The 21,968-nt window shown below is 45.2% G+C and overlaps 1 protein-coding gene across 1 annotated transcript in view; it reads left to right on the top strand.

Annotated features, from left to right (window-relative positions):
- The window catches only part of LOC120996449 (putative N-acetylated-alpha-linked acidic dipeptidase), a 68,599-nt gene that overhangs the window by 25,059 nt on the left and 21,572 nt on the right, over positions 1–21,968 (top strand). Inside the window, exons 4-13 of the mRNA XM_040426361.1 lie at positions 6,500–6,601; positions 7,429–7,554; positions 8,922–9,108; positions 11,526–11,619; positions 14,660–14,758; positions 16,457–16,542; positions 17,042–17,161; positions 18,704–18,786; positions 20,286–20,349; positions 20,449–20,516. Of these exons, the coding sequence (XP_040282295.1) occupies positions 6,500–6,601; positions 7,429–7,554; positions 8,922–9,108; positions 11,526–11,619; positions 14,660–14,758; positions 16,457–16,542; positions 17,042–17,161; positions 18,704–18,786; positions 20,286–20,349; positions 20,449–20,516 (1,029 nt within the window). The remainder of the gene's footprint in view (positions 1–6,499; positions 6,602–7,428; positions 7,555–8,921; positions 9,109–11,525; positions 11,620–14,659; positions 14,759–16,456; positions 16,543–17,041; positions 17,162–18,703; positions 18,787–20,285; positions 20,350–20,448; positions 20,517–21,968) is intronic.

Here is a 21,968-nt window from a genome sequence, read left to right as displayed (position 1 = left end):
TGGCAACAGACTGGGCCAATCTCCTCTGTTCTCAGGAGGCACGGCTCTCAGCATCTCTATCAAGGTCTGATTCATTTTTTCACATAATCCGTTACCTTGAGGATGGTAGGCCGTTGTCCGGATCTTCTTACAGTTGTGTAAGCAGCACAGTTCATGGAACAGATGGGACTCAAAAGCAGGTCCTTGATCGGTGAGGATCTTTTCTGGACATCCATAGGGCAGGAGGAAGTGCTTCCAGAACATTTCGGCTGTAGTCTTGGCTGTCTGGTCTCTCACAGGCACTGCTACAACAAACTTTGTGAAATGGTCAATAATAGTCATGGCATAAGCATACCCTGAGCGACTAGGCTCCAGTTTCACATGGTCGATGGCGACAAGTTCAAGAGGACGGGTACTTACAATGGGTCTCAGTGGTGCCCTCTGATCATGGTGCTCACTTCGTTTTAAGGCACAGGCTACACACTCTCGACACCACTTCTCCATGTCTTCTCTCATGCCCACCCAGTAAAACCGCTGGCGGATAGTAGCCTCAGTCTTTTGGACCCCAAAGTGACCGGATTGATTGTGGTACATCTCCAACACCATACCTGCATCTCGTCGGGGTATGAGAATCTGGTGCACTCTCTCGTTGGACACTGGGTCTAGGCTTCTCCGTAGTAACAGGCCCTTTTGTATGAAGAGTTGATGGCGCTGTCTCCACAGTTTGATGAGCTCAGGATCTGCACTCTTACGCCGAATCCTCTCAGGGGCTCTGCCACTAGTAATGAAGTCCAACAACTCACCCAGCACTCTACTTTCAGACTGTAGTTTCACCCACCTTTCTTCTTTAGGATCAGGCCTACTGGAGGGTGAAGGAACTGCAGCTCTGTTATTGGTAGCTCGAGCCTGATCCTGTTGAGCAAATTTGTTATAGAAAGCCGGCATCTCTACATCTTCCCAAGCATCTCGCACATCATCAGGAGCTGTCTCTGTGGGAAGTCTGGATAAAGCATCAGCATTATCATTAGTGCGTCCAGCACGATACTTTACAGAGAAATTATAGTTGGCAAGGCGAGAGGCCCATCTCTGCTCCAAGGCCCCCAATTTAGCTGTATTTAGATGTGCCAGAGGGTTATTGTCAGTGAATGCAATGAACGGGGTGGCGGCTAGATAATCCTTGAATTTTTCTGTCACCGCCCACACTAATGCCAGGAACTCTAGTTTGAAGGAACTATAATTCTGGTCATTTTTCTCAGCTCCTTTCAGGGAGCGGCTTGCATATGCTATCACTCTCTCTTTTCCCTCTTGGATTTGGGCTAACACAGCTCCCAGGCCTCGCTTGCTAGCATCGGTATAAAGATGGAAAGGCTTGCTATAATCTGGATAACCTAACACGGGAGGCTCGGTCAGTTTATTTTTTAGCAATTGGAACGCTATCTCTCTTTCCTCATTCCACTCAATGGGCACAGGAGTTCTAGGACTCTTTTTGGGTTGCCCCCTCAAGAGTTCCTGGATAGGATCAGCTATTTGAGCAAAATGGGGGATAAAACGTCTATAGTAGCCGGCAAAACCAAGGAAACTCCTCACCTCTTTGACGGTAGTAGGAACCGGCCAATTACGGACAGCTGCTAATTTATCAGGGTCAGGTTGCACTCCCTCTCCGCTTACTACATGCCCCAGGTATCTTACTGCAGGTTTGAGCAGGTGACACTTGGATGGCTTTACCTTCAAGCCATATTTGATAAGGATTTCAAATACTTCTGCCAAATGTTTCAGATGGTCTTCATATGTTTTTGAGTACACAATGACGTCATCTAGATACAGCAGCACTGTTTCGAAGTTTTTGTGACCCAAACACCGCTCCATTAGTCTCTGGAAAGTTCCTGGGGCATTACATAGCCCGAACGGCATACAATTGAATTCGAACAGGCCCATGGGAGTAGTGAAAGCAGTCTTTTCCCTATCCTCGGGGGCCATGGGTACTTGCCAGTAGCCGCTGGTCAAGTCCAATGTGGAGAAATAGGCAGAGGAGCCCAGAGCAGTTAGTGACTCCTCAATGCGGGGCAGGGGGTATGCATCTTTGTGGGTTATTTTATTAATTTTCCTATAATCCACACAGAAACGGATACTACCGTCCTTCTTCTTTACAAGAACCAGGGGTGCAGCCCACGGACTACGGCTGTCCCGGATCACATTAGAGTCTTTCATCTCTTGGATCATTTCCTTTACAGTCTGATATGAAGTAGGTGGTAAGGGTCTGTATCTCTCCTTGATAGGAGGATGAGAGCCAGTAGGTATGGTGTGTTGTATGGCACTAACCTCTCCATAGTCAGTAGCATGCTTACTGAAGGCCTGGTGGTGCTCCTTGACAAGCTGTAGAATCCCTTCTTGTTGATGTTGGGGGGTAGTCTCGTCCCCTACATGGAGCTCTTCCCACCAGGGCACTTGTGGCTGGGTCACTGGCGAACATCCGCTGACTGCAGCTGGCGGCTTCTCTGTCGCTGGAAGACGAATGATGTCTTGGATGGACACCTGGGACAGCTGGGCAACACGGCAATGCTTAGTAAGCGCAACAGGATGATCACTCAGGTTAATCAGACGGACAGGTACTTTACCTTGGGAGACGTTCACCAGGCACTTGGCAGCTCTCACATAAGGGTAATCCTCCATCTGGATTGGTTCCACCAGGGCTGGATAATCTCGGCCTTGGACTCCCAGGACAGCACGACACCATAAAAGAGTTTGAGAATTAGGAGGCAAGGTCACAGGCTTAATATCACTAATCCTGGCAGTACAAATTTCTCCTTTCCCATTAGCAAACCTCTGCTGGGCACTTAACACAGTAATAGTCTTTTGAATCACCCTCCTGGATGCAGAGGAAGCAGTGGGCAAAGTCTGATGTAATACAGCAAGTATTTCTGAATAACAGTTTTTGAAGACATTGGTGCCTAGAATGACAGGATGTCCTCCTCTGTCACCGGCCTGTACTACGATCACTCCCTGTTGAGGCAGGGTTACTTCTCCCACCTGCAGGGTGGGTTCCCAGTATCCATGAATCTTTACTGGTTTGCCATTGCTGGCGATAATTTCCACCCAGGATTCAGGCGGTTGGGTCAACTGGTTGGTGCCCCAGAACTTTTCAAATGCAGGCAGCTGAATAGTAGTGACCTGAGACCCAGTATCTAATAGGGCTTCAAAGGGGACCCCGTTGATCTCTATATTGATTTTAGGATGGGATCCTACATAACGTGGCATCCAATTTGGATCCTCTGGACCTAGTGTTCTACCTCCCGAGGGGTGGTCCTCAGCCTCAGGGGTTGCCCGTTTAACTGCCAGCACGTGGATTCTGTGTGTCCCAGCTTTTTGCAGTATGTACACACGGGCCGCTTGCGATCTCTATTACGCCTCCCAGGATCCCTGGGGTGAGTCTCTTGGTAAGGAGGTGGGAACGGCCTAGGAGGTGACAGGAATTCTTCATCTAGCATTATGGGTTTTTCCCACTCCTCTATTTTTCTGCACACCTTCTCTAGACTTTTAGTGAGGTGATTTACCTGCTCTGTCAGCATGGCGATAGTATCGGTAGCTGACACTTGAACAGCTTGGCCGGCCTCAGCTCGGTTAGTGATAAGCGGTTTTGGCCTGCAGGCTGATGACTCAGGTGGGGTGCTCAACTCAGGAGATACTACGGACCCCAGAATTTTTATTGCCAGTTCTTTAAAGTCCAGGAAGGTACTGTTAGGGTGCTGGGCGGCCAGCATCTTTAACTGGGTCCTTATTTGTTCACTAGACACCCCGTTGATAAATTGTTCCCTTAGGGTCTGGTCCTGATTATCAGCCTCTTTGGGATCTATCTGGATTACAGCCCCTAAAGCCTCCTGAAGCGATAGGGCATAGTCACGGAGGGACTCACCGGACTTCTGTTTCTTGCCAAAGAAATGCATCTTTATCTCTGAGGCAGTCCTAGTTTCAAAAGTGGCCCTGAGGCGGGTGAATATCTGTTCTAGAGTACTCCGCTCAGTAGCCGGCCAGGATAACACTTCTCTACGGGCAGCTCCCTCCAGTTGTGCCAGCAGGATTTCCATTTGCTGGTCGGCATTTATAGGGTACAATCGGAATAGTGCCAGCAACTTTTCTTTAAAGTCCCTTAGGGTATGGGTCTCTCCCCTGTAGCGAGGGAACCATGGGGCCACGAAAAAGTAAGGCATGGTAAAGGGCATCATGCTGGGGGCTGTAGGATGATTAGGAGCCGCAAGCTCTCCCGGGGCCGGCTGCTCAGGCACTCCTGGCTCTGAAATGGTAGTCTATTGAGAGGTGGCCGCTGGCGACTAAAGGGGCCGGTACACTCCCCTTCCCTCCGGTTACAAGTGCTTACCGGTATCGCCGGGCTTGCGCAGGCCAAGTCTCGCGAGGTTCCGGACGTCCTGAGCACCCGATGACGCAGAAGAAGCAGGGCCGCGGCGGTGCGATGATGAAGAGGGGCGGGACTCTCTGTGTCTTTGCAGGGATCCACCCACGAAGGTCCTCAGCGGCGCGGGAAACTTTTCTCCAGGCAGCTGGTGGCCATCTTTAGCAAAACGCTGTCCATTCACTGACAGCAAGCAGGATTGTAAAAAGTCCACAAAACCACACTCCAATGCGGCGATTTTCTTTCTCTGGGTAGCGCAACACTGCACAGCGCTTTTTAGAAGTTTTGGGTACACTTTGGGTATGATTTTCAGTCCACAAAGTCCACTTTCAATAAACAGGCAATTTGTCACTTTGGTCACAGGGCAACTGTATAAGGCACAAAGTTCACGCTTCTTGCACTAGAAAGCGTGCGTATCCTGTTCGTGACGCCAAAAGAGAGGTGCAGCGTACTCAAGTTGTGTGTAAAGGTGTTCCTGGGTGTAGTAGTGCAATAGACACTAACCTGAGACGGCTGACTCTCTGCATAGGCAGGTGATGGTAGAAATTGTTCGTGACGCCAGTGCTAATTAAACGGTGGCACGCCGTTTGCGGATAGCAGGAATAAATGAGGAACACCGTGAGGTTAAAGCAGAACTCCAACTTTAGTAGGTTTCATAGAGACAATAATGGAATCGCAGTTCCTTGGCATACAGTCGATTTTGCAATACGGTTGATGCAGGCAATACAGAATGAGCAAGGTGATTACAGAGTGTTTAAACACAGGACTTGCAGTACAGGAGCTTGCACTCTATCTCTGACTGATCCTGGAATATAGCAAATCTTCTCCAAGGCCCAATAACCTAGCTCTGGCTTATATCCTTGGTTTTAGCTTTATAAAGTACCTCCTCTGTTCTCTTGAGTACCTCTTGCTTTCTTGAGCTTTGCCTCTGTCTCTTTCTCTCAGCTTCCTCAGGCTCTAGAAACTTCTGAGCTCTAAACTAGACTGCCTTTTGCTTCCCTGTCTGGCCTTATATAAACTAGGGCTCTCTAGCTCCCTCTAGCGACTAGAAGCTGGAATGACACCCCTGCAGGCCTGTACATGCAAGTTTCACAGTAACAGGGAAATACATAACATTACATTACATGACATTTTATAAAACTGACATATACCAACTTCCCATGATTAAGGAGGGACGACAGCACACCAAGTGACACTTTTGTAGTGACGGGCATTACAGTCCCCGTACACTACACTTATTCCAGCACCATTTGCCGACCACAGGACCTACATCTCCTGCCTTGCACCAGCACTGGACCCACAACACCAAGGGCACCTCAAATACCATCAGGCAAGAGCCCCAAAATCAGTGTGTTCCCCAAGGAAAGAAAGGGTGCGCCCACCTACCACTGCCCTGGCACTAGGGAGCATTGGTAAATAATTTATTGCAGCCAGAGCCACTCCCATCCTCTGCTCCTCTAAGGCTGGTTGGCACAAACATTAGAGTATACTCTCAGAAGCTCAACTTCCAGGGCCACAAGAATGACACTGAAGTCAGAACATCCATAAAGGTTTCAGAATTAAAGGGGTATTCCCATCCCAGACAATGGGGGCATATCGCTAGGATTTGCCCCCATTGACTGATAGGTGGGGGTCCCAAAGGACCCGCACCTACACCGAGAACGGAGTGGGAAGGTGGTTGCCGGAGGAGCCCGGGTTTTCGGAGGTCCAGCACCACCAAGCACTCTCCCCATAGAGGTGAATGGGAGCGCACCGCGCTTACGCGGGCACCGCTACCATTCATTTCTATGGGGCCGACTGAAACAGCCAAGCCAGTGCTCGGCAATTTTCGGCGGCCCTATAGAAATAAATGGAGGCCGGCCGCCCATGCGCAGTGCGCCCTCCACAACTTTCAGGGATCTGTTCTCGATGTAGGTGTGGGTCCCACTTCTGAGACCCGCACCCATCAGACAATCCTAGGTATATGCCCTCATTGATATAGGAATACCCCTTTAAGGTAGATCAGTAAGCACTCTAGAACATTTTTGCTTCATTGGACAACCCCTTGAATAGCCAGCAAAGAATATTTGTGTGGTGAATATGCATTTGTAAGAGATCTTCTTGCTTCTTTTCTAGTTATTAAAAACATCTTTATTTGAGCCCATTCCACCGGGATATGAAAATATTACAGATGTTGTCCCTCCATACAATGCATACTCTGCATCGGGTACACCTGAGGTGAGCAACAGTGTAAAAAAGAAATAAAATTAATGAGTACCTATCTTATTTAAAAAATGTTGGACATGTCAACTGTTTGGATCAATGGGGGCCCAGGTGGTGACACCTCCACCAATTTTGCCGAAAATTAGTGGTGGTGAGGTTGACTTTATAACCTTCTCCCCTTAACTTGTGTAAAAGAGAGTACAATATTGTGAAGTGAGTAATTTTTGTCAACTTTGTGCTGTTCCTGTAGCTTAGCCACCAGATGGCATTGCACTATGAAAGAAATGAGCCACCTAGAGGCCAAAGATAGTCAAAGGGAGTATCCAAATATGAACAGTATTTAATATCATAAATTAGTATTGGACTGTATTAGAAGCCTAGTCTTAAAGGTGTTGTCTCATCTGAGAGATCGTGGCATATCACCAATGTTGTATAGGTGCAAGTCTGGCCTCTGAGACTAGCACCTATCTCCAGAACGGGGCCCAGAACGTGAAGGAGAGTTCCCTGTACATGCACTGCGTGATCTGCATTCATTTCTACAGCAGTTATTTTCATAAGTCCCATAGAAATGAATGGAGAGCGCATGGCGCAAGCACAGCCACCCCTCCATTCACTTCTATGGGACAGCTGGAGATAGCTGAGCCAGCACTCAACTATTTTCAGCAGTTTCATATAAATTAATGGAGGGTACCTTGTGCTGCTGTTCTCTGCTTACCTCAGGGGTCCCGTTCTGGAGACAAGTGTGGGTTCCAGAGGTGCTATTAATGTGTAAGATGAGAATACCTCTTTAATCTATTTTTGCATCTTATACCTGAGCCTCATGACTTGTATATATGTTCCAGGGAGAACTTATTTATGTAAATTATGCACGTACAGAAGACTTTCACTATCTTGACCGGGTTTTGAACATTAGTGTCCAAGGGAAGATTGCTATCGCGAGATATGGAAAAATCTTTAGAGGTAATAAGGTAAGTGTGAAAGTAGTCCAATTTTCCAAATACCCTAGTGAAGCAATAAAGATTTGAAGGTGTATTACCATCTCTAGTTTATGGTATCCCTATACACTCACCTAAAGAATTATTAGGAACACCTGTTCTATTTCTCATTAATGCAATTATCTAGTCAACCAATCACATGGCAGTTGCTTCAATGCATTTAGGGGGGTGGTCCTGGTCAAGACAATCTCCTGAACTCCAAACTGAATGTCAGAATGGGAAAGAAAGGTGATTTAAGCAATTTTGAGCGTGGCATGGTTGTTGGTGCCAGACGGGCCGGTCTGAGTATTTCACAATCTGCTCAGTTACTAGGATTTTCACGCACAACCATTTCTAGGGTTTACAAAGAATGGTGTGAAAAGGGAAAAACATCCAGTATGCGGCAGTCCTGTGGGCAAAAATGCCTTGTGGATGCTAGAGGTCAGAGGAGAATGGGCCGATAGAAGAGCAACGTTGACTGAAATAACCACTCGTTACAACCGAGGTATGCGGCAAAGCATTTGTGAAGCCACAACACGCACAACCTTGAGGCGGATGGGCTACAACAGCAGAAGACCCCACCGGGTACCACTCATCTCCACTACAAATAGGAAAAAGAGGCTACAATTTGCACGAGCTCCCCAAAATTGGACTGTTGAGACTGGAAAAATTTTGCCTGGTCTGATGAGTCTCGATTTCTGTTGAGACATTCAAATGGTAGAGTCTGAATTTGGCGTAAACAGAATGAGAACGTGTATCCATCCTCTGATGGCTACTTCCAGCAGGATAATGCACCATGTCACAAAGCTCGAATCATTTCAAATTGGTTTCTTGAACATGACAATGAATTCACTGTACTAAAATGGCCCCCACAGTCACCAGATCTCAACCCAATAGAGCATCTTTGGGATGTGGTGGAGCGGGAGCTTCGTGCCCTGGATGTGCATCCCTCAAATCTCCATCAACTGCAAGATGCTATCCTATCAATATGGGCCAACATTTCTAAAGAATGCTATCAGCACCTTGTTGAATCAATGCCACGTAGAATTAAGGCAGTTCTGAAGGCAAAAGGGGGTCCAACACCGTATTAGTATGGTGTTCCTAATAATTCTTTAGGTGAGTGTATATGATTGGTTGATGGTTTGACCACTGGGACCCCACCAGTCCTGAGAATGAAGCCGCTTCAGCACTGTGGCTGCCTCACTTTTTATTTTCATTTTTTTCCCACTACATGGAGGTGCATCGGCCACCTTGCAGTGCAGAAAACTGCAGCTGACTCTATTTACTATGGTAGTACATTTTTACTTGCATACATCAAATGAAGCTAGCCAGGGAATCTTTGATGACTTTTGGTTTTCAAGGTTCGCAATGCAGAGCAAGCAGGAGCTAAGGGGATTATCCTGTATTCAGATCCGGCTGATTATTGTGCTCCGGGAGTTGAACCCTATCCTATCGGCTGGAATCTGCCGGGTGGTGGTGCCCAACGTGGTAATGTCCTTAATCTTAATGGAGCTGGAGATCCTCTGACACCTGGCTATCCTGCAAAAGGTACACTCCAAATTATGTTAAACTGCTAAACTGTTCTTGAGTTTACAGTAGGTAACTTCTTTCTGTAGAGGTTATCAACCAAGAAGGAACCTGAGGCAGACGTCCATATGTCTTCAGTAGCTGTTGGTCAAATGCTTGTTTAGGCAACAGCTATTACATCTGAATACACACAAGTGTGCATGTATTGTCAATCGGCCAATGGGAAAAAGCTGCGGCCAGCACTCTCCTGAGGCAAGTTGAAATCTAACCCACCTGAGCTTGCTTTCCTCCAACATTTGACGTGGGAGAGAGTTGGGACACTGCCATGTACATAAGATGGTTGGCCAGTCCTGCCAAAAGTGGTGGGTTTAACTGACCCTGTATTTCACTGGGGAGATCAAATGGTTCAATGCTAAATTTATCAAGCGGTTTACTGCTAAAAGTGTTAATAATATGGTTCACTTTTTGTGGCTGGTCCCATGTCCTCTGGCTAGAGAGTTCTTGGTAAGCAAGACAGATGATGTATATACTGGTGTGTAAGCCAGACAAGCTAAAGCAGGAGAAAATAATTATTCTCCAAGGAAACACCATCCCTGGTAGTAAAAGTCTGCCAGAAAAGCAGCTGTGCTAAGAATCAAATTCTGAGGGAGAAAATAACAGACTATTTACAGATGGTTGAGGACCATTTAAAAGGACATTTCTTAAACAAAGACAGTAAAAGTAACGTACATTTACGGCTTTGGACTTTACTGCCCGTGGTTTGGGATATATTGCTTCTGGCGCCTGCCACACTACTAAGACGAACTGGCCACCCGATGTAGTACTGCACCCTGCATCTGGGCATTGCAGAGAAATATTGAGTGTTTGCACATCCTTTAGTCATTTGGGAAGATTGCATGTATCTATAGAAAGAGACTCGGAAAAGCTCACTGTACTTTGCGATCTACATAACAACCATAAAAGAGAGAGACTATATTTTACTGTAACCAAGCTGGCCTGTCTCCATGTCCAATCTGGGCCCTGCTTTCCTTCTTTGCACCAGCTACCCATTTATCTAACACCAAGGACGCCCCAGCCTTCACCAGACAGGAAACCCCAAAATCAAGGGTGTGCCCCGAGGGGAAGAAGAGTTTTGCCCCTATAAACACTGCACGCCTGGCCTGGGATAGCAGTGAAGCAGGGTTAGCCACCATGAGGACTACAATTACTCTCATTCCCTCACTATAACTTTCATCCTCTCCACTCACTCCCCATATCTCCCCTGCGGGTGAGCGCACTGCATATTCCTCTAATGGCCACTTTAAAGGGGTTGCCCAGCAAGTAAAAAATATTTTAAACCAGCTCAAAATTGGCTACAAAAAAAAAAAAAAAGCTTCCTGATCTCACCAATCCCCCATCATTTCTTTGCTGCCCAGGTCCCCGGGTGCTCTTTGCTTTCTGATTCCTCTCAACATAGAAGAGATGGCTGCTCATAAATCACTGGCTGAGGTGGGTTACCTCTATGACCAGTAGTTGGCTAAGGGGGCATTTCTTTTTGTGGAAAAAGACCAGGAAGCAGAGAGCAGAAGAGATTATGGCAGCTTTGGAGTGAGAGCAATGGGCATTGGTGAATATGGTGTATGTTGTTTTTTTATTTTCCCCTTTGTGATTTGGACATTTTTCTATAGTGGACAAGTCCTTTAAAGACCGAGAGTTCATTTTTAATATCCCAGGCAGGCCTACTAGTGATCCCAGAGGCTAAAGGTTGTTCTACAAGACTTTTGAAGTATGAGTCTCGGAGAACAGATCTTGGAGATGAGCTGAGTAAGATATGGTTGTATTTCTTTGTTTAACTGTGTCTATGTACAGTATGCAGCAGACGTTTTCACCAGTTCTTAACTCTTTACCCAGGCCATGTCTTGAGATAGTTGGAAAAATTATTAAAGGGGTATTCCCATCTAAGACACCAATAGCCTATTGCTAGGAGGTGCGTATCATGATGTGCTCTCCATTCACCGCTACGGGACTTCAGAAAATAGCCGAGCACACTCGCATGGCTATTTTTGGAACTCTCATAGTAGGGAATGGAGAGCACCTGGGTATGCACAGTGTGCTCCCCTTACTTTGGGAGCCCCATTCTGGATATAGAAATGGCTACCATCCTATAGGTAAGCCATCAAAGTCTGAATGGGCCAATTCCTTTTAACTTCAGTAGGTGCCATGTAATATTTGATGTTCTCTACAATGACAGGGTCATCAGAACCTTTAATCAGATAATTTCATATACAGATGTAGCCAGAGTTATCTTAACTTCGAGTTTACCTGTAATGTGATTCTGTTGCAATCAAGATAGCGTTGGCTAAATCTGTAAGTACCCAATGTTACAGTAGTTTGATTATACCATATTACTGTATGTACCGGTGTCCAATGTAACATTAATGACGCCAATGTTTTGACAGAATACACTTACAGGTCAGATGTAAAGGATGGTGTAGGACTTCCTAAAATCCCAGTACACCCTATTGGTTATAATGATGCTGAAAAGTTACTACGGTGAGTAGCTCTGACTACTAGGGCAGGTAGCTTTATCATTTTAAATTTAATGAGACAGGAACTTACTGTTGTCATCACATCATCTGCCATTAGTAGGGTATTTCTGTCTTTGTGTCTATTTTGGTCTCTACAAGTTCATGGAGATTTGTGTGGTCACCTCTGTTGAGGACTGTTGCTAGGTAGTCACCCATGTTTATGTTGGTACCATAATCAAGTTTAGTACAGGGCATTTAAATCTGATGGGCTTAAGATCAAGTGCCTAATTTTTTTGCTCCATAAGACACACTGGACCATAAGACGCACCTAGGATTATAGGAAATATATATATTTTTTTCCCCCAAGCTCCATCAGATAAATAATAAATAAATGAACTCTCCTCTCCTGCTTCAGACCACGCTGACACTCTCCTCTCCCTGGTCTTCTTCTGGCCCATGCTGCACTCTGACCTGCACAGCATCAGGTCATAGTTTGCCCCTATGTGCTGTACGCAGTCAGGACACATGCGGTGCAGCCCCTGGAAGAAAAGTACAGTACAGCCAGCAGAGCTCTTCACTCACCACCTTCCTAAAATGCCAGGATGAAAGCGGAATTGGTCACTATCATTCACACCATAAGACACACTGCTTTTTTGGGGGAGAAGTACATCTATACAGTCTAGAAAAAATACAGTAACTAGCACCGAAAACTTTTCAAAGTAAATTTCTACATTTTAATATAATTTCATTTTTAGGTTTAAAGCTCTGCTGCAATGATTAATTTCTTTATGCCTGGCGGAGCTACATTTTTCCAATGAAGAGCTCTAAATTAGTTAAATTAAGGCTACCCCCAACCACCACCAGGGGAAGCTTAGCAGCTTATACAACACTACTAACAAACTGACCCTGTCATTTTATGGCATCTATTAGCCGCCAACTATAGATGTAAGTGGTTGCATCTACTTCTATTAAATCTCTCTCTCCTCCATCCCAAGAGTCTTCTTGGCCAAACATGAGCGTCAAGATGACTCCTATATTGCCTTCTATCTATGTACTGTTATTGTACTGTTATTTGGGGGTAACTACAGTTGCAAGAAAAAGTATGTGAACCCTTTGGAATGATATGGATTTCTGCACAAATTGGTTATAAAATGTGATCTGATCTGAATCTAAGTCACAACAATAGACAATCACAGTCTGCTTAAACTAATACCACACAAAGAATTAAATGTTACCATGTTTTTATTGAACACACCATGTAAACATTCACAGTGCAGGTGGAAAAAGTATGTGAACCCCTAGACTAATGAGCTAATTGGAGTGAGGTGTCAGCCAACTGGAGTCCAATCAATGAGATGAGATTGGAGGTGTTGGTTACAGCTGCCCTGCCCTATAAAAAACACACACCAGTTCTGGGTTTGCTTTTCACAAGAAGCATTGCCTGATGTGAATGATGCCTCGCACAAAAGAGCTCTCAGAAGACCTACGATTAAGAATTGTTGACTTGCATAAAGCTGGAAAGGGTTATAAAAGTATCTCCAAAAGCCTTGCTGTTCATCAGTCCACGGTAAGACAAATTGTCTATAAATGGAGAAAGTTCAGCACTGCTGCTACTCTCCCTAGGAGTGGCCGTCCTGTAAAGATGACTGCAAGAGCACAGCGCAGACTGCTCAATGAGGTGAAGAAAAATCCTGGAGTGTCAGCTAAAGACTTACAAAAGTCTCTGGCATATGCTAACATCCCTGTTTGCACAAAAGCACCTGGATGTTCCACAGCAGTACTGGCAAAATATTCTGTGGACAGATGAAACCAAAGTTGAGTTGTTTGGAAGAAACACACAACACTATGTGTGGAGAAAAAGAGGCACAGCACACCAACATCAAAACCTCATCCCAACTGTGAAGTATGGTGGTGGGGGCATCATGGTTTGGGGCTGCTTTGTTGCGTCAGGGCCTGGACGGATTGCTATCATCGAAGGAAAAATGAATTCCCAAGTTTATCAAGACATTTTGCATGAGAACTTAAGGCCATCTGTCCACCAGCTGAAGCTCAACAGAAGATGGGTGTTGCCACAGGACAACAATCCAAAGCATAGAAGTAAATCAGCAACAGAATGGCTTAAACAGAAGAAAATCCGCCTTCTGGAGTGGCCCAGTCAGAGTCCTGACCTCAACCCGATTGAGATGCTGTGGCATGACATCAAGAAAGCGATTCACACCAGACATCCCAAGAATATGGCTGAACTGAAACAGTTTTGTAAAGAGGAATGGTCAAGAATTACTCCTGACCGTTGTGCACGTCTGATCTGCAACTATAGGAAACGTTTGGTTGAAGTTATTGCTGCCAAAGGAGGTTCAACCAGTTATTAAATCCAAAGGTTCACATACTTTTTCCACCTGCACTGTGAATGTTTACATGGTGTGTTCAATAAAAACATGGTAACATTTATTTCTTTGTGTGTTATTAGTTTAAGCAGACTGTGATTGTCTATTGTTGTGACTTAGCTGAAGATCAGATCACATTTTATGACCAATTTGTGCAGAAATCCATATAATTCCAAAGGGTTCACATACTTTTTCTTGCAACTGTATTACACTTTGTAAATTACTTTTTTGTAACTAACCATCAGATACATGGGAGCGATATATCACACCCTGCACCCCAAAATTCTGGCTTCAAAATGTTGTAACACTTTGGCCTTACTTGCAACTTTTTCTCATCTTTATACCACTTGCACCCGTTTTGAAAAGGGGAAGGAAAATCGGCGTGGTTCACTATGTTACTTAGTATCACTCCAGATTTTTCACTGCACATTATGTTTTTTAAACAGTTGCAAAAAGTTGCAAACTCGCTCCGGTACGTGGTATAAAAAAAAACTGAAGTAGTATTTCTAAACAAAGGTGTTAGGTTGAAAGATGCACCAAATCTAACAATGTGCAAATTCGATATAATTGGTACAAAGTACACCAATACAGACTCCAGCAAAACTGACTTCAAATATTCCTCCCATGATAATTTCTCTCCGTGGTGTGCAACTTGTATTATTACCATGTATTCATTTGCAGTAACATGGGAGGTGCTCCAGCTCCGAACAGCGCCTGGAAAGGAAATCTGAATGTGTCTTATAACATCGGACCTGGCTTCTCTGAAAGTTATGTGACCCAGTAAGCGACTACCTGTGTGGAGGAGGGGTGGGCAGTCTGTGTGGAGGAAGGGTGGGTAGTCTGTGTGGAGGAGGGGTGGGCAGTCTGTGTGGTAGAGGGGTGGGCAGTCTGTGTGGTAGAGGGGTGGGCAGTCTGTGTGGAGGAGGGGTGGGCAGTCTGTGTGGTAGAGGGGTGGGCAATCTGTGTGGAGGAGGGGTGGGCAATCTGTGTGGAGGAAGGGTGGGCAGTCTGTGTGGAGGGGAGGTGGGCAGTCTGTGTGGAGGGGGGGTGGGCAGTCTGTGTGGAGGGGGGGTGGGCAGTCTGTGTGGAGAGGGGGGTGGGCAGTCTGTGTGGAGAGGGGGGTGGGCAGTCTGTGTGGACAGGGGGGTGGGCAGTCTGTGTGGAGAGGGGGGTGGGCAGTCTGTGTGGACAGGGGGGTGTGCAGTCTGTGTGGCGGGAGGGTGGGCAGTCTGTGTGGAGGGGGGGTGAGCAGTCTGTGTGGAGGGAGGGTGAGCAGTCTGTGTGGAGGGGGGGTGGGCAGTCTGTGTGGAGGGGGGGTGGGCAGTCTGTGTGGAGAGGGGGGTGGGCAGTCTGTGTGGAGAGGGGGGTGGGCAGTCTGTGTGGACAGGGGGGTGGGCAGTCTGTGTGGAGAGGGGGGTGGGCAGTCTGTGTGGACAGGGGGGTGTGCAGTCTGTGTGGCGGGAGGGTGGGCAGTCTGTGTGGAGGGAGGGAAAAGTCTGTGTGGAGGGGAGGTGGGCAGTCTGTGTGGCGAGAGGGTGAGCAGTCTGTGTGGAGGGGGGGTGGGCAGTCTGTGTGGAGGGGAGGTGGGCAGTCTGTGTGGCGAGAGGGTGAGCAGTCTGTGTGGACGGGAGGTGTGCAGTCTGTGTGGAGGGAGAGAGCAGTCTGTGAAGTGGGGTGAAGAGTCTGTGTAGAGGGGGTGAGCTGTCTGAAGGGAGGAGCAGTCTGTGTGGCGGGAGGGTGGGCAGTCTGTGTGGCGGGGGGATGGGCAGTCTGTGTGGTGGGAGGGTGAGCAGTCTGTGTGGCGGGAGGGTGAGCAGTCTGTGTGGAGGGAGGGGGGGTGGGCAATCTGGATGGAGGGAGAGAGCAGTCTGTGAAGTAGGGTGAACAGTCTGTGTAGAGGTGAGCTCTCTGAAGGGAGGAGCATTCTGGGTGCAGGGGTATGAGAAATCTGCGTTGAGAGGTGAGCAGTTTGTGTTGAGAGGGAACAGTCTGTGTGAAGGGTGATGGGCAGTCAGAATGAGGGTGGGGAGCAGTCTGTGTGAAGGGTGATGGGCAGTCAGAATGAGGGTGGGGAGCAGTCTGTGTGAAGGGTGATGGGCAGTCAGAATGAGGGTGGGGAGCAGTCTGTGTGAAGGGTGATGGGCAGTCAGAATGAGGGTGGGGAGCAGTCTGTGTGAAGGGTGATGGGCAGTCAGAATGAGGGTGGGGAGCAGTCTGTGTGAAGGGTGATGGGCAGTCAGAATGAGGGTGGGGAGCAGTCTGTGTGGAAAGGTGCAAAAAAGCATTCATTTTTAATTGTCCTATTTTAGGACTATGATGCAATGTGGCAAAACATATCAAAGTATGGGAGGAAAATCTCCAAGGCTTATAGATTAGCTGTTTCCCTTTACTGTTGTGGGGATAGGGAAGTGGCAACTTCTTTGTGCGCTTCAAACCTGATGGTGTGTTTTTGGTTAGCTTTTTTTTTTTTTTTTTCAGGAAGGTCAAAATGCACATCCACTCCTACAACGAGATAAGGAGAGTATATAATGTTCTAGGAACCATCAAGGGTGCAGTGGAGCCAGGTGACGTATCGTATAAATGACAGTTAGTTAGCACATCCTGTAAAATGAGGTAAATGCGCTGAAAGTACAAAAGTAAAAGCAAACACAATGTAATAGCGCTCTGCAAACATAGAATATATGGACTAATGCTTTATTCACTATATCATTAAATGTGAGGAACTTAGAAAATGTATTTTTATCAAAATGAGTTGTGCCAATCTGCTACAGCAGGTTGACCTCTTTCTGGATGGGAAACTTTTCTATATGATCCCTTGTCTGCAGGTGGTTTGGATCAGTCTGACCACCTCAGCGATGATACTGAGGTGGAAAAAGACAAACAGCAGGTGGCGCTCTACATATTTTATTGAATAACTCAGTGACCAAACTACATTTTTAATTACAAGCATTTGCTAAAGTATTCAGATCCAGGTGCTGGTTTGAAAAATTTAGAATCATTTTTGTGGTACAACTTCTGCACCGGCCAATGTGATATTATTAAACAAGCCAATGTCCTTCTTAGACAGATATGTCATCCTTGGGGGCCACAGGGATTCATGGGTGTTTGGAGGGCTTGACCCACAAAGTGGAGCAGCTGTAGTGAATGAAATTGTCAGAAGTGCTGGGAGATTGAAAAGGCAAGGTAAGATCTTTGTGACTATTTCTTGCTTTCTCTGTGTCTCTCCGTCATGGCCGTTTCTTTGCGGTGAGTTCTCGGTGCAGGAGGCCTTAAGATGTTCAATTCTATTCAGTGGCATTAAACCAAATGCAGTACAATCTGTCTAAAAGACCACCTGTTATCCAAACCAGATTTCCTATAACAGATTTCAAGTTGCACCATTTATTATTATTTTTTTAGAAGACCACCACCCTAGGGGACCACTTTTCAATGCAGTTTAGGTGGTCTTCTCATGGATAATAATAAACTGCTGTAGTATTGCCCACTGTAGGTAACGGGTAGACCTGATTGCTCTACCTACTGTAGATTTACTAATTACCAGTTGAAACCAGATACAGACTCCTTTTTATTTTGAATATTTTTATTCTGTAATTGTTTTGTTTGTTTTTTATTTTCTGTATATTATTATGGCAGCCGTCTTTCCTGAGGTGCTGTTCTGGTCTCCTAACATTATCCAGAGATAAGTTTAACAGCAGCAACTTGGACCATCGGAACCTGTAATCTAGAAACAATTCATTGACCTAATTGGGAGAGTGTTGCAGGCATTCTCTGTGACCTGTACAAAGGTCACTGTGCAGGGAAGGGGCAAGGATGAGCTGTGACCATCACCTATTATAAATGGTGGATTCTCTGTTATCCATACATTGGGGTTACCTGCCATTGTAATCCTTCCTGTGTTGATAACTAAAAGATGACTACTGAGAAGTAGTAACATAGTTTGTAAGGCTGAAAAAAGACATCTGTCCATCCAGTTCGGCCTGTTATCCTGCAAGTTGATCCAGAGGAAGGCAACAAAAAAAAAAAAATGTGAGGTAGAAGCCAATTTTCCTCATTTTAGTGGGAAAAAATTCCTTCCTGACCCCAATCAGGCAATCAGAATAACTCCCTGGATCAACAACCCCTCTCTAGTAGCTATAGCCTGTAATATTATTACACTCCAGAAATACATCCAGGCCCCTCTTGAATTCCTTTATTGTACTCACCATCACCACCTCCTCAGGCAGAGAGTTCCATAGTCTTACTGCTCTTACCGTAAAGAATCTTCTTCTAGGTTTGTGTACAAACCTTCTTTCCTCCAGACGCAGAGGATGTCCCCTCGTCACAGTCACGGGGATAAATAGATGATGGGAGAGATCTCTGTACTGACCCCCGATTATAGTTATACATAGTAATTAGATCTCCCCTCAGTCATATTTTTTTTTAAACTAAATTTTAGAAATGTTGATTAAGTTTCTGGGTACTGTAGTCCACCCATTCCAATTATTACTTTTGTGGTCTCTACAGAACAGGAAGTGTCAGCCTATTGTGAGGTTCAGTGTGAAAACTGCAAGATTTTAGGAATTTATAAAATAAACATAAAGACATTGAAACTTTGAAAAGAAAAACTACCAACTATTTAAAAACTTGATTTCAACAATATTTCGTTTTTATTACCTTTTAGGCACATATTCTATTACAGTCATAGAGGACAACACTCAATCTGTTAGTACCAATTGTTTCTTTTAGGTTGGAGGCCAAGGAGGACAATGATTTTTGCCAGTTGGGATGCAGAAGAGTTTGGACTTTTGGGTTCTACGGAGTGGGCTGAGGTAATGAGTCTGTAATGTCCTTGTCTATGTAGTAGATTGTCAGATTAAATTGAGGAAGTAAATTTTAACTTCAAAGGTCACTTAAGATGTAAAATGAATTTCCACCCACATCTACAGTACAGACCAAACATTTGGACACACCTTCTCATTCAAAGAGTTTTCTTTATTTTCATGACTATGAAAATTGTAGATTCACACTGAAGGCATCAAAACTATGAATTAACACATGTGGAATTATATACATAACAAACAAGTGTGAAACAACTGAAAATATGTCATATTCTAGGTTCTTCAAAGTAGCCACCTTTTGCTTTGATTACTGCTTTGCACACTCTTGGCATTCTCTTGATGAGCTTCAAGAGGTAGTCCCCTGAAATGGTTTTCACTTCACAGGTGTGCCCTGTCAGGTTTAATAAGTGGGAACCCAATCGAGATGGTTTGGGGTGAGCTGGACCGCAGAGTGAAGGCAAAAGGGCCAACAAGTGCTAAGCATCTCTGGGAACTCCTTCAAGACTGTTGTAAGACCATTTCAGGGGACTACCTCTTGAAGCTCATCAAGAGAATGCCAAGAGTGTGCAAAGCAGTAATCAAAGCAAAAGGTGGCTACTTTGAAGAACCTAGAATATGACATATTTTCAATTGTTTCACACTTGTTTGTTATGTATATAATTCCACATGTGTTAATTAATAGTTTTGATGCCTTCATAGTCATGAAAATAAAGAAAACTCTTTGAATGAGAAGGTGTGTCCAAACTTTTGGTCTGTACTGTATGTACATAATTCCTGCATTTGAGGGCATTTACACCGTAAAAGAAAACCATGGGACTCTTATGTGATCACTGGAGAGAGGAGGCCTATTCTTGATTAATCCTATAATATTTTCTTTGGTTTCTTTTTCATGGTCCGCAATCAAGGGTGGAGAATTTGCCCAGAGATTATGGTGGCAGTGTATTTTAAGCACCATATCAGAAAAAAATGCTAGCTGCTTGAAGCTGCCACTAGAGGGAGCTTAAGAGTTTACTGCATACTGTTTTATTAAAGGGTTTATCTGGGATGACCCACAAACTGGGCAAACTTGGGAAATAACATAACACAATAAAATAACCAAGTCACTAGCCTTAGTGATGAAACTGCTCAGGCCAGTGATTGGCTGCAGCGGTCACGTGTGTCGACATTGAAACAGTCCTGCAGAATAGTAAACAAAGCCTGCTGGGAATCACCAGAGTGGTGGCGCTGGAACTGCAGAGCGGTGGCACTCGAGTTACAGATAAGTAATCTTTTAATTTCTTTATTTTTTTACATTTCTGTTATTTTTTTCATTTATCCTAGACAAACCCTTTAACCATTTAAATGTATAGAATATGCAGTAAGCTCCTAAGCTCCCCCTAGTGGTGACTTAAAGTAGCCAGATTTTTAATGCTCGAATTTGATGTCGAGCTTCCTCCCCCGCACTGATCACTGATTTTTCTCTCCCTAAGTTTCCTATTTTGTGCCTGTAGGAAAATGTAAAACTACTGGAAAAAAGGGCAGTGGCGTATATCAATGCAGATTCCTCTGTGGAAGGTAGGTACTCTTTTAAAGGTATGATAATTTATATGCAATCCATCTATACATCCCTTATTTTACATAGTGTGTAAAAATTTTAATCAATATTTTTTCCAGGGAATTATACTTTAAGAATTGACTGCACCCCTCTACTATATCAGCTGGTTTACCGTTTAGCAAAGGAGGTAACTATCAATTTTACTTTGTAGTGTAAAAAATTGATTATTCTCGTATAAAATGTATATAAATCCTATATAGTGTGGTGTCATTATTTACAGGGGATGGAAACATCATCTGTGGTGGGAAGAGGCCCCAGATACAGTACTTCCCAACTTTTAAAAAGCCTGTAGCACGTAGCGCATCATGGCAATTTTTTGACACTAACTCATGCCAATGCCTACACACCAAATCCCACCCAGTCGTTTTGGGCTCCCACACAGTAGTTTTCTCCTTTACAATAGTGTTACCCCTTTAGTACCCCTGAACAATAGAGCTGCCCCCTCACATTCAGTTTCCCCTTTAGTACCCCTCTTACAATAGTGCTGCCCCCTAGTGCCCTCTGACAACTTTGCTGTCCCCTTAGTGCCCCCTCACAGTGCAGCTGTCCTGTTAGTGTCCACTCACAACAGACTTGCTCCCTTGGTACCACCCTTACAACCGACCTGCCCCCTTAATACCACCTTTGCAACAGACCTGCCCCCTTAGTACCCCCTTTACAATAAAGCTGTCCCTCTTAGTACCTCCCTTACAATAGTGCTGCCCCCTTAGTAGCCCCCTTACAATAGTGCTGCCCTTTCAGTGACCCCTCATAATAGTGCTTTCCCCTAGTGCCTCCTCACAGTAGTGTTGCCCCCTTAGTGCCGCTTCACAATAGTGTTGCCCCCTTATTGCTCCCTTACAATAGTGCTGCCCTCTTAGTGCCCTCCTCACAATAATGAAGCCCTTGTAGTTTTATTAAAGTAAAAAAAACAATACTCACCTACCACTGATTCCCTGACGAACAGACCATATCATCACCCGGCTTGCACACTCTACTGCTCATTAGGCGTGATGCCTGTCAGAGAGAACACAGGCCGGGGAATGGAGGAGCAGGGAACTGATGGCTCTCCGCATAACCATTGTATTTAACGGTATCTGTGTCCTGAAGGCTCAGATACAGTTAAAATCTGGACACCCCAATATCCAGGGAATTTGAGGATGGTTGGGAGGTATGCCATTAACACAAGTAGGCATAGTGGGAAATTTGAACTCCTTGCACCCATACTATTGGACCATACCACTTATTTGTCTTAGGGAATTCACTATACATTCAAGATCTAGAACTATGCATCAAACATGATATTTCAGGAGTCTATAGGCTTAATCTCCTCCTGGTCTCCTTCTTAGCCTACAAGCTTGTTTGACACCTGATCAGTATGTTCTCCTCTTCATACGATTGTCTGTGCTACAGATGAGTGAACCTGGCAAGATACGGTTTGTTTTAAGTTCGCCAAATGAGAGAGGAAAGAGAGAGAAGCTGTTCTCATCTGTTTTACTCAGATAAAGGGGTTTTGTCCTGAAAGAGCTAGTTGCAGATGTGAGGCTGGCTTAGCTATTTTCCTAGCTTTGCAACATAAGCATGTTTAGACGGCAAGAAA

Source organism: Bufo bufo, chromosome 3 (genome assembly GCF_905171765.1).
Source record: "Bufo bufo chromosome 3, aBufBuf1.1, whole genome shotgun sequence".
NCBI classification, from domain to species: domain Eukaryota; kingdom Metazoa; phylum Chordata; class Amphibia; order Anura; family Bufonidae; genus Bufo; species Bufo bufo.
This window is presented reverse-complemented; position numbering and strand designations above follow the sequence as displayed.